At 31.8% G+C, this 18,822-nt stretch overlaps 1 protein-coding gene across 1 annotated transcript in view; it reads left to right on the top strand.

The window, feature by feature from the left end:
• LOC118195867 (acid sphingomyelinase-like phosphodiesterase 3b) overlaps positions 1-16,367 on the top strand; it is a 97,436-nt gene extending 81,069 nt beyond the window's left edge. Inside the window, exons 6-7 of the mRNA XM_085808328.1 lie at positions 6,175-6,368; positions 15,643-16,367. Of these exons, the coding sequence (XP_085664454.1) occupies positions 6,175-6,368; positions 15,643-16,071 (623 nt within the window). The 3' untranslated portion in view covers positions 16,072-16,367. The remainder of the gene's footprint in view (positions 1-6,174; positions 6,369-15,642) is intronic.
• The last annotated feature ends 2,455 nt before the right edge of the window (positions 16,368-18,822 follow it).

Raw genomic sequence — 18,822 nt, 5'->3', positions numbered from 1 at the left:
AAGTAATTGAATGGAAATTTAGTTTAAAATTATAAAAGCACTTATCAACTTTAGTATTAAAAGTTGAATGAAAAGTTATTTTCATAATGAGCCATCGGAAGCTAAACGTCTAAATAATAAGGGACAATTAGTCACGTTGGAAGGAAAGTTCATAATTAATTTCATCTAGAATTCTGCCTTCAAAATTATTCTGGCCCTTTATCTTTTGATCAGAATTAAAAATGAAGTTTAGAGTCCATCATGGTAATAAAAACTTTTTCTGCAGAAGACAGTTTATTTATAAAATATTTTGGCATTTCATTTTGACCTCAGATTTTACCTGTTTGCAATATTATTCATATTTGCTGCAAATTTAAAAATGTTTTGATAATTTAGGGGTAGAGGCTATGCCTAAGAACCATATAATTGCAGCTTCCTAGATTATTGAGCTACCTTTCAAAAAAGGTGTTGTCGATAAGACTCTCTGCATTTAAAAAAAGAACTTCATGGATCTTGACCTTGATCTTATATCCATGCTATTATCTACTGTGACAAAACAATGACTTTCAAGAAGAACATGACTTTAGAGAAAGTCGTGTTGACCTGCCGTCTAGTGTTAAAAATGAATCGGTAAATTCTTCAAGGATATGGACAAAAGACATGAATACAGCATTTTTTAAAGTGAGAGAATGTTCTGTAAAAATTTTGCCAAATACTACAACAATCTAAATTTGCAGGCAGGTCATCAACTTGCCCGGAGAGTTTAACTGCCTAACCCCCAGCGCTGCTAGGAACAATGCAGACTAGCTAGAGCATTACTTTGGAGAAGACAATGCCGATTGTCTTCTCCAAAGTAATGACCAGTGAAGTAAAATAAATAAATACAGTCAAAAGTCGTTAATTGAGACACCCATAATCCGGAATGATCTATAATCCGGACCTCAAAGCTACAAACTTTCTGCGTGTGCTGCATTGCGTTGACGCATGCACATAGGCGTTTATGCATGTGCGTAAAACCTGTACGGCTGCGCATATGCGTGTGCGCATGCCCATAATACGTTTACGCATGTGCGTTTAATGTATAACGGACGGTATAAGCTAAAATTATCTAATTATCTATTTCAGTTAATGTTGCAGATTGCGTTGTTCCTTAATCTTCAAATTGGATCAGGCTTATTATTTTTTGCAGACTGTTAGAGCAATTTTATAAAAGCAAGCTTGAACTTTCGATTATGTCAAATAGAATTTCCGATGCAGGAGCTCCCAAAGGATCTACAAAGCGAAAGTATGTTTCGATGTCCATCAAACAAAAAGTGGAATTGCTGCAAAAAATGGATAAAGGCATATCCTTTGTTTCTCTAACCTTTCCGAAATCTGTTTATCAATTTCACACAACTCTGCGGTGGGGGGGGGGCAGAACGCCGTGGCGCGCAATGAATTGGAAGTTGATCTGTCAGCACTATCCTTATCTTCAGGGCAGATGTTTTTATTTTATTTGGCTTATAATTCCTTACTAAATGTAGTATTTCATCTCGATGTACTCTGTATTTGATATGATTTAAATCAAATTCCTCGTCATTATAATTCGCTTTGGATAGTGAAGAAAGTGACACGAGGTTATTGAAAATGAAAAAATTTCGATTGATAAATTAGTCGGTATTCTCAACACAGCAATTATAGGACTTGAACAGCAGAACTTTGTAACTGAACAAGAAATTATGTCTGTTTATAGAATTAAAGAGAAAGTATTATCACATAAAATGAAGCAACTTAAACAACTTACATTGAAAGAAATGTTTAATAGAGTAAACAAATAAATATTAAGCTTTTTTTTTTTTTTTTTTTTTTTTTTTTTTTTTTTTTTTTGTAAATTTTGATACCCTTTAGATCATAATTGTTCTTTATTTCATAAATTACGGTTTCGTATTTTTAATTTTATAATTTCTGCATGCCATCTTACCAGATTTAAACTGATGATCTATAATCAGGAAAAATCAATAATCCAGAATCCCCGAAGTCCCGACGAGTCTGGATTAATGACTTTTGACTGTAATTATAATAAAAAATGTTCATGCTTAGGACTTAAGATAGTTTTTCTGATGGATTATAAATTTCAGCAAGGCTATCTATGCATATATACGAATTTTTTGTAACTTTCATAAAAACTGCTCTAGTTTTAAAAGCTTGCATGGGATTTTAAATTGTTTTAATTTTGCATTTTTTTTTCGTAAGGCAAAAGAAGTTATTTGCCAGTTGGCAATTTTTCACCAGATTTGTATCTCAAGGGCATATTCTTGACAGATATTTAATTACTATTTGAATTCTTTCTCTTTATTGAACCCAAAACTACATACTCTCCATTTCACTTTGTGTATTCTTTTGTTATGCATTGTGAAATTTTCAACATTTTGGCAACTTGAGGATCAATTTTTTGATGTATTACATGCTCTGCCATTAGTCACTACGTGGGAAAGGAGGGATGCTCCAAGGAAGACTTTTTAAGGGAAACTGGCTCATATCCATGTTTACGCATGGGGAAACCAAGAAAACGCCCATGCAGACAACCCGTTCAATGAGGCTCGAACTCCAGACCAAACTACCAGTGTTAAACGGCTCACTCAGCCACTGGTGGACAAATGGACACTGGTCTACAAAAATTTTGATTTGATGAATTGGTTTACAAACTTTTTATTTAGTTTTTATTTTAACAAATGTGCTAATTTTGTTACGAGGTCATCAAAATAATGATAAAATTATAATCAAAATAATGTTAAAATTAGTTTTTTTAGAAAAATGACAGTAAAATAAAATATTTTTAGTTTCAGCTATCCAGTTTTAAAATGTCTTTACCTTTCATTTTGGTGATTTGTGACCATCTTGATTCTGAAATGTAAAGATGTTATAAAGTAGAATGTTACACACATCTTATAAAGTAGAATTTCTGATTTACTTCTTAGCAAAAAAACTTCTGGAATTATATTAATTTTGTTTGCATAATATTTTATGATAAGTGTTTTTCTGTTTGTAATTCCTTCAAAATATTCATGTGTTTGTTAGCTTTGTCTGTAAAATTCATTTTATGCTCCTTTCTTTTTTAAAATGTGTTTAAAAAATCTTTTGATTTTTATTATTCTCACAAAGTTATATATATATTAATGGCTAAAAATTTAGAAGTCCATGACAAGATGAAAAAAGTATTAATGGTATATTAACACACCGGAAGGTTGCGATGAGTTTCTCATTGTTTGGAAACTCTTTGGGAAAAGTTACGGTAAGTGACGACAAAGTTATTCGAGTTTCCTATGGTGCTTTCATATTATTGCAGACACCATTATTTAAACGGTACAAGGAGCTGTCTTTAACAGAGTGTACCAAAATAGCAACCTTACCCCAAGCTTTTCTCATGATGGGCTCACTACACTAGGCCTTGTGCATATTGCTAAATGATTGTTCAGTGTCTTGTGAAGAGCTCTGAATAGGGATACGGGATGCAATTCATTAATAATTGGAGTCTTGGCACTGTTAAATTAAAAGGGGGGGTGTAATAGTAAAGAAATACTTTTCTACTTCTCTTTGTCTTGACACATTTTTTGTTTTTTATATTTTTGTTTTATTTTTCTTTTATTATTTACTGTTAAAGTATGGAATATTGCAAATTATTTCTGATAGTGTCACATGAATAGAATCCATAGAAAGGAATTTCTCTGTTAATAAAGATATCGAAAATAGTTTAGTAGATTCATGTAATTTACACCACATATTAAATTTTTTCATAAAATATTGTAGAATTCTTAATATTGAAAGCATTAAAGAAATAATATTAGCAACTTTTGCATATTCTTGTGTAGCTTTTCGAAGCCGCAGAAATTTGTAATTAAATCTGAAAATTCAAAGAGGAAAATTATTGAGGAAAAAACTGATTACACAAAACAAAAGAAAATTCTTTTTGAAAGAAATATTGTTGAAAATATTAACAAATTGAGCAGATACTTTACAGATAATGCAAAGACTAATAGGAAGGCTAATGAGATTAGATTTTTTAAGGGGGAAAAAATTAAAACTACTACTACTCCAAAATAATTTGGAGTAGGAGTAGTAGTTTTAATTTTTAAGGAAAAGGCACAAATAATTGGTAATCTTTTAATAATTTCTGTAACATCATTTAAAAAACTAATGTCACAAAAATTATATTACTAGTTGTCCATTAGTTTTAAACTGCAAAATTTATCAGATTGTGATGATGTTAGGTAATTCTTTTTTTTTAAGGAATAGCTTTAAAATATAAAAGGATTTCCTAGTAGTGACATGTAAATCATTTCTAAAATCTCATGTAATCCATCCCTTTGTTGCCTATTCCAAAAGGTCTTGCTTATCCTTCCTGTCAGCCTGAAAATCACCAGAAAGTGATCGGAGTCAACATTGCCTCCAAGATAACTGCGGGCATCTAAAAGGCACTTTTGGTGTCTTAGATCTACCAGGAAATGATCAATCTGATTTATTGATTTTCCATCTTGGGAGTACCATGTAACTATATATATTTCTATGTTCAAAGAAGGTAACTCCTATAATAAGTTCATTTGCAAAATCATTAAGTCTTAGGCAATTATCACTACTTTCCTCATGTGAACTGTGATTATCTATGGAGTTTCCCACTAATCTCATGCCAATATTTGCATTAAAGTCACCAATAATCAATTTTACATCATTTGAGCGATATTTATCATAGGAGTCTTCGAGTTTATCTTAAAACTCATAATTAATAGTATTACATTTCTTCTCAGTAGGTGCATGTATGCTGATAATACTAATATTTTGAGGAAAAGTTCAAATCCGCACTTTACAGATCCTTTTATTTATAGGTTTGAAGACTATGGCTTTGTCTCCAATTTTCCTTGTTACTACTAATCCTACCCCAAAGCAGTGCTGCTTATCCTGACAGCTGCATAAAACACTGTGTCTTCTTTTATCCAAAATTCCTTGGCCAAGCCATCTGACCTCCTGATTTTCCAAAAATGTGTAATTTATAATTCCTAAACATATCAATCAGATATTTAAGGGTGGACACACATTCCAAGTGCCAGTATGCAAGTCTGTTGTTGTTTTCCATGTCCTCTGGGTGGTATCTGTCCATGATTTAGCCTTTGAGATTTCTGAACTGGAATTTTTTTACATGTCCAACCTTCAACCTTAAGGACTAGTCCCCTGATATAATCTCCAGGGGCAGGGTGCCCAGCTATATCCCTGGACACTGGGTACCCATTTTAGTCGTCTCTTACAAGATGCAGAGCTACATTGGGACTATCCTTTCACACCTGGTCACTACATGGGTGCCTAAAATTATTACAAGTGCAAGATGTCAGCATTTCAAAAAATTATAATCATAATGTAATGTTTATGTTTTCAAAACGTTTAGGGTTATTTCCAAACTTGTTTTTACAGCTATATCAAAACATCAGATTGTGTTTAATAATAATGCATCTTGCATACTTTTATTTCATTCATAGAATGGTATTGTGAAGTCGATTATATAGATAATTGCTGTAATTTATTCAGTTTTGTCTGCTAAGGGCCCTTTAAGGTCCTAATTTTCATTTAAAGAAAGGTTCATGGGCTCTGTCTGAAGGCTTTTTGCCATGACAGCAAGTCACAAAAATGAAAGTTTAAAATTATTTGTCTTTTATTTATTATTATGAGGATTAGCAGGTAGGGTGCATTTTGAAATTATTATTCACATTATACATAATTCTAAAAATTAAGCTACCGATTGTTAAACGACATATCATATTGTGATACTTGTTTTGTTTTTAATTATGTTTAAAAATAAAACTGCTATATATTACAATGTGAACTGAATTTAGTGGGTCAAAGAACTGTAAATGGCTTATTAGCCGAAGTTTGACTATGTGTACTACATGTTAAAAAATTAATATTAAATTGTCTCGTAAGATGTGTGTGTAAAATAGTTGAGAGTGTTTTTGAACAACAAATAACCTTTCTTGAAAAAAGATTTTTGTAATAAATAATTTATAAGTTATTAATAATTAAAAAAAATGTAGGTTTAAGAGGGGAGGATATGTAAATCTAAAAATATCTCTTTAAGTAGTCATCTGTTTTTATGCTTGTATGATCATGTTATATTTCAGGTACTTGTTGAAAATGACCCTGAGAAAAGTGACATTATTAACTTGTTTTTAGGTATTTTTAGAGGATCCTCACTTTTGGCAGCATCAGTCACTCCTTGGCATTATATTGATGAATATAATATGAGCCTTCCTGTGAACCCATCTATAAGGCTACTGCAGTATTACCAGAACAATGGAATTTTGAAGGATTTTAATCAGTTCTATTTAAATCTCACAAAAGCAAATGATTTAAATAAAACTGCTAAGGTAATGCAGTTTTTTTTTTTTTTTTTTTTTTTTTTTTTGAGACTGTGTATCTATGTATCACTGTTATTTATGTTAATGGTAATGTAACTAAGTACACTTCAAAACCTTTACACATCATCAAAATTCTTCTTATTTATGATAATACTATATTGTCTGGAGTTGCAATTCCCAGTTAGACCTAAACTTTTACCATCTGTTTCGCTGATCAATAAGCTTTAGAGGGCGAATATTTGCATTCTTTTCTTTGTTTAAATGAAAGAGCAATTGCTTGGAAGTATTGTGAAAAGAGAAATTCCTTTTGCAAACTAAGGTGAAGTCATCTTATTTTGTATGTTTCACCGACATCTGATTTAACCAGTTTGCCGTCCTGGAAAACGCAAATGTTTCTTACCATTTTTCTCCTCCAAAGATAAATTTTTTTTTCGTCCAAAACTGGGCTCAGAATATTTCTTTCCCCCCTTTCACCAGCTGTGAAGATTGATTTAGAAGTTGTATTCAAATCAACTTGACCGTGTATTTGTCACACTCAAGGATGCTGAATAAGGATGCCCTAATGAAGACCATAAAACACAAAGACTGGTGTATAAATTACATCAGATATTTTTTGCTTTGACCTCACTTCTTGTACCCAACTCCATATCTATTGCAATCTATTTACAATGTAAATGCAATTTTAAATGACAAGTAAAAGCTTTGTTCATTGAAGTATAAATAAGTTCATTAGCTACTATTGCTTATTTGAAATATCCTTAATTTTGTTTTATCATTTTCTTGATGCACTGTAACAAAAATAACGATGGAGTTATTTCCCGTATATATTTATATATTTAATTAAAAATTTAGTTTCTTTATATGAAAAAAAATTTCTCCTTTAGCTTAGATATTTAAGGTTCTTATTTAAAATTACAATTATTTAATTTATTTAGAGTTGTTTTTAAGCTTATTGTACTTTTTGTACAGCAAAGAAAGTTTTAATTATGTGAAGTGCCAATTTCAAAGAGTAAGAAGGTAGTAAGTGTTTGTAGTTGTGCTTGTTAAATATTTTTCTAGAGAAGTGACAATTCTTTTTTCAAATTGGACTGAAAATTCAACATTTATTTGTAATAAAAAAAAAATTAAGTGGAAAATTTTTTAATTTTTAATATTGTAATTGTTGCTACTATCTTTTAATTCAGTTAACACGTTAAAGGCGGGAGTCGTAGTACTATGATTTATCTTGACTGTAGCTTAAAGGCAGGAGTCGTAGTACTACGATTTATCTCGATTGTCGCTTAAAGGCGGGAGTTGTATTAGTATGGTTTATGATTTGCAACCACATTGCGCAATCTATGCGCCACTTTACATTTGTATTTAGAACAATACATGTAAACCGAGGAGTTGAACATGAATTAATAAGTTGCAAAGTAGACAGTCAATTTTCGGAGAAAAGGAGACGTGTTATTACAAATTTGGCAGTCAAAGAGAGAAGTGAAGATGATTTCGAATTGAAGATTGGCACACAAATACAAAAATAATGAAACCAAAATGTGTAATAGAATACAACTATATGAAAGGTGTTGATAGGGCAGACCAGTACCTTTCATATTACTCAATATTGCGGAAAACAAGAAAGTGGACCAAGCAGGCTGTAATGTATTTGTTAAATTGTGCATTTTTCAATTCCTATTTAGTATATAACATGCATAATAATAGTAGCTTGGCGTATAAAAATATTTGTCAGAATTATCACGCTGTCTTATAACTGACAAAAAAACCGAAGATCTGGAATTGATGGACATTGAAGAGCCACAACCTGGTACATCGAACTCGGCACCACGGACTCCATGATATAAAATTGATCCGCCTGGACGTCTTTCGCTAGACATAAAAAAGCATGAATTAATTCAGATAGAAAATAAAGGCAAAAAGCTAAATGCCCAACGAAACTGCGTAGTTTGTGCGGCACATTAAAAAAAGAAAGTTGACTTGTTTCAAATGTGAGTTTTGCAATGCACCTCTACACCATGGCGAGTGTTATCAATATTATCACACTCATAAAAAATACTAGATTCTTCTCATAAATATGCACTTTAAAAAATTTTTTGTAATTAGTGTTTAGTTTTTTTAAATTTCTTGTAGTTTTAAGGGTTTAAATAAACTTTTTTAAGTCTAAATTTTTTTTTATGATTACATAAAATATCGCCTGCTCTAGAAAGGAAAACTAGGCAGGGCAGTCGCCGCGTTACCTAGTATACTTTTGTCAAGATCCCCCGCCTTTAATGTGTTAATATTTCCTTTTTCTTATTCTAGCCTCATAAAAGTAAGTGGCTTCAAGAATTGTATCTTCCAAGACTATCCTCATAAAAACTTTTCAGTGACTTTAAAATTAGATTAGGTGAACTTAAATACTTATCTAAACTTATTTCTTTAGGTTTTGATAAATGTAGTTTAAAAATATGATATATATTTTTGTATATTTTAAATGATATTATAATATATAAAATCAAGTTTTTCACTTTGTATTTAGAATTTAAATACATTAAATTTTTTAATACTAAATTTTAACTGTTAACATAAGTCTAACATAAGTATTAAATAAATAATGAGAACATCATATCAAATATTATAAATTGTAAATTACCAGAACTGTATTCTTATTTACATATTTGTATACGACTTAACAATGAAGGTATAACTAGTTCTACGTAAAGAAATTAAAATTTAACTTGCAAAATAAATTTTTGCAAAGATATATTATGAGGTTTGTTTATGAAATGTGATTGCTAATTAATTTTAAGATTTCTACAATGTAAATGAAAAATTTATAAAATTTTGTATTTTGCAAATGCATTTTATTTTTTTGAAAATGAATGTATACTGGCCATTTCTACCACTTGTTATTATATAAATCTGTCTAGAAAATGGCAGACATCTATTCTCAAACAAAAAAGTACATATTGTCGAAAATGTTTTGTGCAAAATATATTATACATTTAGGAAAAAAACTAAAAGAAACAATAGAGCAATCCAAATTTCATATATTACTATTTTTTTTTTTTTTTTTTTTGTTGGAAATTCTGAGACTTTTAATGCTATAGCTTTCTCAATTAGTGAGATTTAAAAAGACAAAATTATTGATTGAAAAGTAAAATATTAATAATTCAAATTTTGAAAAATGAATTTCGAAAATTTCAGTTCAGCAAAGTCATTTTGTAATTGCCGCAACATAGTCATAATGAAATTTAAAGCGAATAATATTTCCATCTGTGCAGTTAAGGTGATAAAATAAAATGCATGTGTTAGGTTTTAACGTTTCAAAGCAATTCATAGTTCCGAGAATATTAAACAGATTATATCCTCAGGGAATCATTAGGAGTTGAAAAGATATTTAAAACCATCAAACCTCTTTGTTCATTAATGAAAGAGAGGAATTTGTTGTGGATCTTACGAGATGTGTTGAGGAGGAATCCACTTGGAGAAAATGATGTTTGGAAATGCATGAATTAGTAGTTGTAGTAAAAGAAGTTGCAGGCATGGTCTAATGTTAACACAGGGTATTTACAAATGAATAGTGCAGTTTTAAAAATTAATATGTTGATGAATTTACCTTACCTGTGTAAAATCTACATTGCATCGGAAACCGTCCAGATTCTCATGTGCTACCTGCTGTTTGCTGGCCATGCTTATTACACAGCCACAATGTCAGTTTTCCAAAAAGGCATGGCACCACAACAGGAAAAGCTTTTCAGTGTGCTTCATTTGAGGTGTCCAAATCTCTGGTTTCAGTGCAGTGAGAGTTTCATGCACATTTTCTGTGCAGTGTCTCACGAGAAAGTGCATGGCCCATTTTTCTTTGAACAAAGAACTGTGATTGGTGGCTCATTTCTAGACATGTTGGAAATTCGGTTGTTACCCTTGCTGATGACCAATTATTACATTTTGCAACTGTATGGTGCTCTGACCCATTTTTACGGGAATGTGTGAGAGCTTCTTAATCATGTTCATCACCAACACTGGATTGGATGTGCTGCAACAGCAGACAACAACCTTCTTCCCTGGCCACCCCACTCATCAGATTGAACACCATGAGATTTCTTTTTTTGGGGGGGGACTGAGTTTATGTATCACCAATGCTGTGTACCTTGAGAAGTTTGTGATCAGATAAAGCATGCACTGCAGACCGTCATGGCAGATATGCTATAAGAATTTAATTACCATGTAGATATGTGTCAAGTAATCAATGGCGCACATATTGAAGGATTATGATGAATGCATCAAAAACTTGGTTAGTTGTTGCTGCTTATGCTGTAAGGTTTGCCTGCATAAAATAATACATTGATTTATTATTAATTTTTAAAACTGCACCATTCATTTATAAGCACTCTGTATTTCTTTATTATTCTCATTGACCTACACTTTTGAACCAACAATGAAGTAGCTCAATAAGGGCGTCTGTTTAGAACATTAAAATTTTTTATGTTGCATTAAGAAGAGAAACATGGAGGGAATGCGATTATCTTTGAAAGTTGGGTTCAAAGAGAGTTTAGTTTCAATTTACAATGGACCCATATTATGTTTCAGTTTGCAAAATTTCATCCGTAGCATCATGCAACTTTCATATAGCATGGATTAATTTATAAATGACACTGGAGAGATCTGTTATGGGCAGAAAATATCGAAATTAAAAAATTAGAGTAAAGAGGCTATTGCAGATTTAAGTTATAATTTTGATTTGCATATTTTTTATCTTACATACATGACATGGGTTAGTTATGAAATGATGTAGTTTAGAGAGTTTTATTTTAAGCAGTTATTATTTTTTCAAGTGAAATATTTATTTCAGCTCATGACTTGTGCAGCAATATCTAAAAAAATTTTTTTCTATTAGTAATTGAAGCCAAAGAGCCTGGTAACCTTTTATGTTGACATTACACTTCCCATTGATTCCCATTGGCTTCAGCTGATTGTGTTGCAAAGTGTTGAGGAGAAATTTAACAGAGATTCCTTTCCATAGGCAAAAAATAGATTTTGTAAATGACAGTCATAGGCCAAAAGATTACATTCAGTGCTGTTTGAATTGAGAATAACTGATTTGTTATAAGCCCAGGACTGCTGCTGGAGCTGGTGTCCACACCTGGTAAGAGAATTTTGGAAATATGAAATTTTCAGAATTTAGATGAGTGCCAAGCAACAAAATTAAGGATGGCCAAATCTTTAGGGATGGCACTGGGATGCAAAATTTAGAAGCGGCAAAATTTTTAGAATTTAGGGGAGTTCTTGGCAGCAGAATTTAAGATCTGCAGAGGCTGCACAAAGCCACAAAATCTCTACTGGTAGCCCTGGATAAACCTTAATTTAGGACTTATATTTATTTGGAGCTCAGATAAGTATGTGCAGGAAATAGGCATAAGTATAATGAATAACTACTGTGCTAAAAGAAAGACAAAATAAAGCAAAACAAACCTGTATTAGTTGTCAATCTCTTGATACATCGCCTATAGGGTATAGATACTTTGATACTTAATTTACTGTGGACACTAGCTAAGCGTGGTGGTGATAGCCGAAAATGTGAAGTGTTCGGAAATTTTACTGTTAATGGAATTTGTGGAGAAATATGCAGAAGTGGAAATAAATGAAGATGATGTAACAGATGTTTTTCTCTATGATGACAGTGCCCCAATAATCAATCAGGTAACAGATGACAAAGTCCGTAATATGTTTCTAAATATTGCTAACGGTAGTGAAGAGGTTACTTCCTTCACTACTGAAAGTGACTTTCTTCACTTTTTTTGTGTGTGTGAGAACTCACACACACACACAAAAAAAAAAAAAAAAAAAAAAATCGATTGACAGTTTAATGGAGATTCAAACAGCAATTATATGACTTGAATAAAGGAATTTTGTAACTAAACAAGAGATTATACCTATCTATAAATTAAGGTATTTCTTTGTTTTTTTTTTTTTTTTTTTTTTTTTTTTTTTTTTTTTTTTTTTTGTAACTTGATTTCCTTAAGGTCATAAATGTTTCATTTATTTCATAAAGCACTGTTACATATTTTGAATTTTATAGTTTCTACATGTCATCTTACTAGATTTAAACTGATCTAATATCCAGAAAAATACCAAATCCGAAATCGCCTAAATCCTGACAATTCTGGATCTCAGAGTTTGTACTGTACTGTTAACATGTTGACTGCCCTGTCATTGGTGGTGGCTCTTGACTTGGCTACAGCACCGTGGGGGTCACTGGCAATGCAACCAATAGTAAAATTACATAATTAGAGTAAATATCGATACTGATAAATTTTTAAATACCATTATTACTATTATAGTTTGGAGAATGGTCCCTAATGGTCCAAATACCCAAAAATGGTCTATAGTGCCTCGGGGTCACCTGTGATAGCTACCAGGAAAAATGCATTAAACACAATTATGGAACTCATCTTATCTTTTGTGGATAGTATTTCAACATAATATACATTGCATAATAAAAAAATCATGTTGGCGCTATTGGCAAACCATGTAAAACGTGTCAGCGTGTTAATGTGATGCATGTCAAGATGTAATAGCCATACCTTTAGATGTGTAGTATTTAGTTATTCAGTTTCCATAAAAATTGTAGCTTCATATTTCCACCACCCCTCTATGTTAATGTAATAGTCAACTTTGTACATTTTCAGAATATCGTAGAATAAGATTTTTTTTTTACTACAGTCAAAAGTCGTTAATTCGGACACCCATAATCTGGAATGATCTATAATCCGGACCTCAAAGCTACAAACTTTCTGCGCATGCGTCGCGTTGACCTTTACCGCTGCTAATTTGCGTGTGCGCGTGCGCAAAATACGTTTACGAATGCGCGTTTAATGTATAACGGATGGGATAAGCTAAGCTAAAATTATCTAATTATCTATTTCAGTTAATGTTGTAGATTGCGTTGTTCCTTAATCTTCGAATTGGATCCGGATTATTATTTTTTGCAGACTGTTAGAGCAATTTTATAAAAGTAAGCTTGAACTTTCGATTATGTCAAATAGAATTCCCGATATATATTTACTAATATGTAAAGGATATACAAAGCGAAAGTATCTTTCGGAGTCCATTAAACAAAAAGTGGAATTGCTGCAAAAAATGGATAAAGTTTATCTAAACTTTAACGTTTGTTTATCTAAACTTTGTTTATCTTTAACGCCGCGGCGGCGTGCATTGAATTGGAAGTTGATCTGTCAGCACTATCCTTATCTTAAGGGCAGATGTTTTTATTTTATTTGGCTTATAATTGCTTACTTAATGTAGTATTTCATCTCGCCTTTGATATGATTTAAATCAAATGCCTCTTCATTATAATTCGCTTCCGATAGCGAAGAAAGTGACAGAGGTTACTGAAAACGAAAAAATTTCGATTGACAAATTAGTCGGTATTCTCGACACAGCAATTATAGGACTTGAAAAGCGGAACTTTGTAACTGAACAAGAAATTATGTCTGTTTATGGAATTAAAGAGAATGTATTATCACATAAAAAACGAAGCAACTTAAACAACTTACATTGAAAGAAATGTTTAATAAAGTAAACAAATAAATATTAAGCTTTTCTTTTTTTGTAAATTTTGATACCCTTTAGATCATAATTGTTCTTTATTTCATAAATTACGGTTTCATATTTTTAATTTTATAATTTCTGCATGCCATCTCACCAGATTTAAACTGATGATCTATAATCCGGAAAAATCGATAATCCGGAATCGCCGAAGTCCCGATGAGTCCGGATTAACGACTTTTGACTGTATTCTTCATCTGCAGTAGTAGAAAAATTTCGGTATCACTGTTATTAGAGTTAAAAATTAAAAGTGCTTTGCAGTATTTACCATCTTGCAACTAAGCATGAAACAAGTGATAGAATTACTAGAAAGTAGTGATTTTAAGAGTTATGCAAGGCCTCTTGATGCTTGAAAATTTGAAGTTATTAGGTGTACAAATTGATCTGAAGTATGCATAATCAAGTAATCGAAATTTTATATTAAATTTATAGCTTTTATATGCAACATTGAGTTTGAACAGCAACTCGTAAAATGTAAAAACAGTGCATAATTGGACACCACTGATAATATAGTCTTGCAGAGTTGTATTCAATCGGATACTGCCTAGTTGCCTTGAGCTAAAAAGCATCAGCCTTGTATACAAACTTTATTGAAAGCATGAAATTCTTTGACAGAAAGATTGCCTGCAGCACAGTGCAGCTAAGAACGCTATTCTACTAAATTATAAAACATGAACAACTGTTGCCATTCACATAAACTCAATTGTAAAAATATAGCATGTTAACAGTAACAAGATTATTATAAAAATCATGATATAAAATAATTAAACCATGAGAAAATAAATAAGGCAAAAGGGGGGAAAAAAGAAAGAAATGCAAATATTAAAAATACACCGAACACTGTCAATTAAGTAGTATACTGCATTCTTTTTTTTTTTTTTTTCTTTTTTCTTTTTCATGTTAACTGAGAAAAAGTGCTTTTGAAGCTATGGAGAATATTTATTTTATTTTGGGATTATGGCTTATAGCGTAGGAGGAAACGCTTTGTGCATTGCAAAGAGCAACTGAATTGTCTAAGTGGAGATAATAGCACCTAAATGTGTCAGTGGAGCTAAGCAGGCAACATTGCCGCACTTGTAAACAAATATTAAATTCGTGAAATAACAAAAGTTGGAGGATTAATTTCTGTAGAAAATTATATAATAATTTGGCCTCTTAAATGTGAGAAAAATTCTTTTCTGTTATATTAACAGAAATGTTCTTTTTTTCATTCTATGCTTTAAATCAAAATTTCAAACACTGTATCAGACTTCTAGTTTTGCAAATATACTAGTTAGATACAAATTAAAAAAAATCAAAATCAGTTGTTTAAATTCTAACATTATATTCCTATTGTCGTTTTATAAGATTGATTATCACTTGACTGTGAATTGGATGCATTTGAAGAAATTATTCAGGAATAATAAAGTATTAAATTGAGACCAAATAATGAAGACTGATATTTAAAGAGTACAACATATTTCATTATAAGGCTCAGTTGTTGTTTAATATGGAATTAATAATAAATTATATGGAATAAATAAACTAGAAGACAGTATGGTGCATGAATTAAACCATGTAGTTTTAAAACTTTTATGTATCTCATTGTGGTTATTATATGGTATCTTATTATAGGTATTATTTTTACTTATCTTATTATGGTTATATTATTGGTTATGTATAAAATTGTTAAAGTTTTATCCCCTTCCTTTCTTAGGGTCAGAACAACCTGTATGAACTGCTGTACTCATTTGCAAAATTTTATGGTGTTCAAGATTTATCCACAGAATCTCTTGTTAAAGTATACACAAGGCTGAAAACTGATCAGAATTTATATACTTCATTTTTTAATTTTTTAACTGCTGGGAAGGAAAGTGTTACTTGTGATAATTACTGTAAAATTGCTCAACTTTGTTCTATTGCTTGTACCAGTAGTGAACAATATACATTTTGTATGAAGAATTCTGATGGCAAAGAAAAGTTCCCTTGTTATGGCAATTTTGATCTTAGTTTCAAAGTAATATTTATGTATGCAGCTGTAATAATTATACCTATTGGAATTTTTGTGGGATTCTTTTTCTATTGTCACAGTAGATGGGCATTAAGAAAGGAACCATTATATGAACCTTTGATGAATATTCAATAGCAAATTTTTAGAATATCTATAAATATGATATATTTCTGATATTCTCAGAAAAGTGGAGAGAAATGATGTGCATGAATGATAATTTTCCCATCAGCATTGTTATGCACAATATTTTAGGTAACTGATCTGTTCCTATTAAAATATATGCCATTTGATCACTGTGATAATGTTACTTGGAAATAAGAACTTTTCCTTTCTTATTCTTTATTTTACTTTATACACCATGTCATTTTTCTTACAGTATCATATATTGTTGAATTTAAAATTCAAAAATAAATATACTGTTTCATAGTGTTCATTGTATTTGTAATTCCAAAATTCATTCAATCTTTTTATTTAAAGTACTGTAAATTTTTAAAATATCTGCAACTTATGACTTTTCATTGCTTATATTTTTAAAGAACTACCAGAGTTAAAATTGATGATGTAACAACTTCATTTATTCATTCAAATAGATAGCTTTTAATATTTTCACTGAGCATAAACTTGAAGTAAATGTGAATTTCTCTCCCTGAGATGGTTAAAAAAGTATTTGAAAGAAGTCTGATTTATAACAAAATCTAATTAAATGGTGGATTACTTTTTTCGCATAGTTACTTTTTTACAGGAAAGTTTATGAATTTCTGCTCAAGGGTAGACTTAATATCATCAACAGCAATAAGCGCTAAATTTCATGCACATGTCACTGCAGTTGATAGGTACAAATTAACTTAAATTTGATTAAACAATGTTATAAAGTTCATGCAGGTTCTGAGTTAAACTAATAAATATTTTGCTGACCAAATAACAGTTTAAACTGCATTAGTACTCTTCTCAGTTTAAAAAAAAAAGTGATAAAAAAGGAAATTAGCTTTGCTACAATTAAGGAAATCATAGGCGTCTATTAGTATCCAGTTTTAGAATGAATATCTGTGTTAAAGCATTCTCTTAAAATTAGTTTTTTTTTTACTGCTGTTAGATAACTTCTATCATGTATCAGGAAATAAGAGGTGTAGAGGATTATATCGGTTTTAGAATTATGCAAAATCATGATTTAAATTAGAAGTAATTTAAAATTCTGTATGCATTTCTTAGTAATATGGTTTCTCTCTTTGAGGAGTCTACCCTTGAATAAGGCAAGATGGATTCATGGCTTTATGAGGTTATCGCCAAATTTGAAGTTTTCCATCAGTGCAAAATAAGGTGTAGCGTGATTCATCCGCCATTACCTGTTTCTAATCTTCAGATATCCAGTGTCTTCATTCCCGACACCAGTGTGAACGAATTCTTGCATGTCGGGCAGAAATGAGTGTTTTCGTCACAGCACCGATTATGCATTCCTATTCTCTACAATTCTGTGCACAGGTTCGAGTTGAAATCTGATGGGAAGAGGCTTGGTTGATGAACAGTTGAAGTACAGTAGAGTCCCTGTTCCTGCATACAATTCGTTCAGAGACGCCGCCGATCACTCTGTGGGAAAACTATGCTCGAACCGCAGTTACGTCTTCCAGAGAAGAACTGTACGTTCTGATTCCACCTTTTAAAAAACCTTTGATATGGCTGCTTTTCACAACGCAGTAAGATTTGCTGCCTTCGAAATCGAGACTACTGCTAAATGGGCACCAACAATAAACTCTTTTTTCAAATGGTGAAAGATCTGTTGTTTTTCCCTTTTTACTTCATCAATCGTGAAAAGTACTCTTACACCTTGCTTATACTCGCATTCTAACCACTTGTAAGCCAAGTCATAAAAACAATTGCATTCTTCATCCCTAGCATGAATTCAAATGAAAATCTCAAAGGTTTCTAATTCATTGGCCAGTGTGTGTGTATAATACAGTGTTTTCCAATGCAAAAGCTTCTATTCATTTATGTGTTTTACTGCATTGGTCGCTTAGATGCACTTTTAAGGGGGGAACCAGAGCTCTTAAAAGCTTCTGTCACCCACAGAGTGAAACAGAATGAAAACGGTAAGTGCAGTCTTTACAAAATTATAGCCGCATACTTCTTTAGGCCTAAGAAAACAACGTACAACTTTTCTTACTGAAATTCCAACTTTAAAGTAGTGCTTTTTTTAAAATATCTCTTTACTGCCCATTACCTTAAAGTGACTACTTTAAAGCCGTCACTTTAAGGTAGTGTGCACTAAAGGATGATTTCCAACTTGCCTCGAGATATCGGCTAATTAAGTTAGAATAATTCGAAGAATTAAGTTTAAATGAAGTGTACCAAAAAATGTGCGTAGTTTAATTAATAGGACATTACAAGGACGTCATGTAGTGGTAGTTGTAGAGACATTAAGTTAATTGGAAAAGGTCGGAGAGATGAAAAATTAACAACTGCCTTCGAACCACGGACCTCTGAAATACCGGCTCAGTGTGCTGAAGGCTCGCTAGGAACCCCGAACCGCTACACCACGAAGGCTCGCTAGGAAGGTGGGAGAAATACCTTATATACTCCCTCTTTTAAAGGGCGACTGGGGTTTTTAGGGGACCCAATTTCCAAATCCTGGGTGAGAAGAATCATCATCCAACACCCTTTTAGTTCGGGTGCCACTGTAGAGACATTAGGTTAATTGGAAGCAGGCAAGATGAAAAATAGGCAACTGCCTTCACCGGTAATCAAACCACAGACCTCTGAAATACCGGCGCAGCGTGCAGACTACTACACCAAGAAGGTAGGAGAAATACTTTATATACTCCCCCTTTTAAAGGGCGACTGGGGTTTTTAGGAGACCCAATCACCAAATCCTGGGTGGGGAGAAATCTCCAT

The sequence above is a fragment of the Stegodyphus dumicola genome, chromosome X1, assembly GCF_044657685.1.
Source record: "Stegodyphus dumicola isolate Sdum_Otavi_A_Nest chromosome X1, ASM4465768v1".
Lineage (NCBI taxonomy): Eukaryota > Metazoa > Arthropoda > Arachnida > Araneae > Eresidae > Stegodyphus > Stegodyphus dumicola.
Note: the sequence above shows the minus strand (reverse complement) of the source record. Positions and strands in the feature narration are given on the sequence as shown.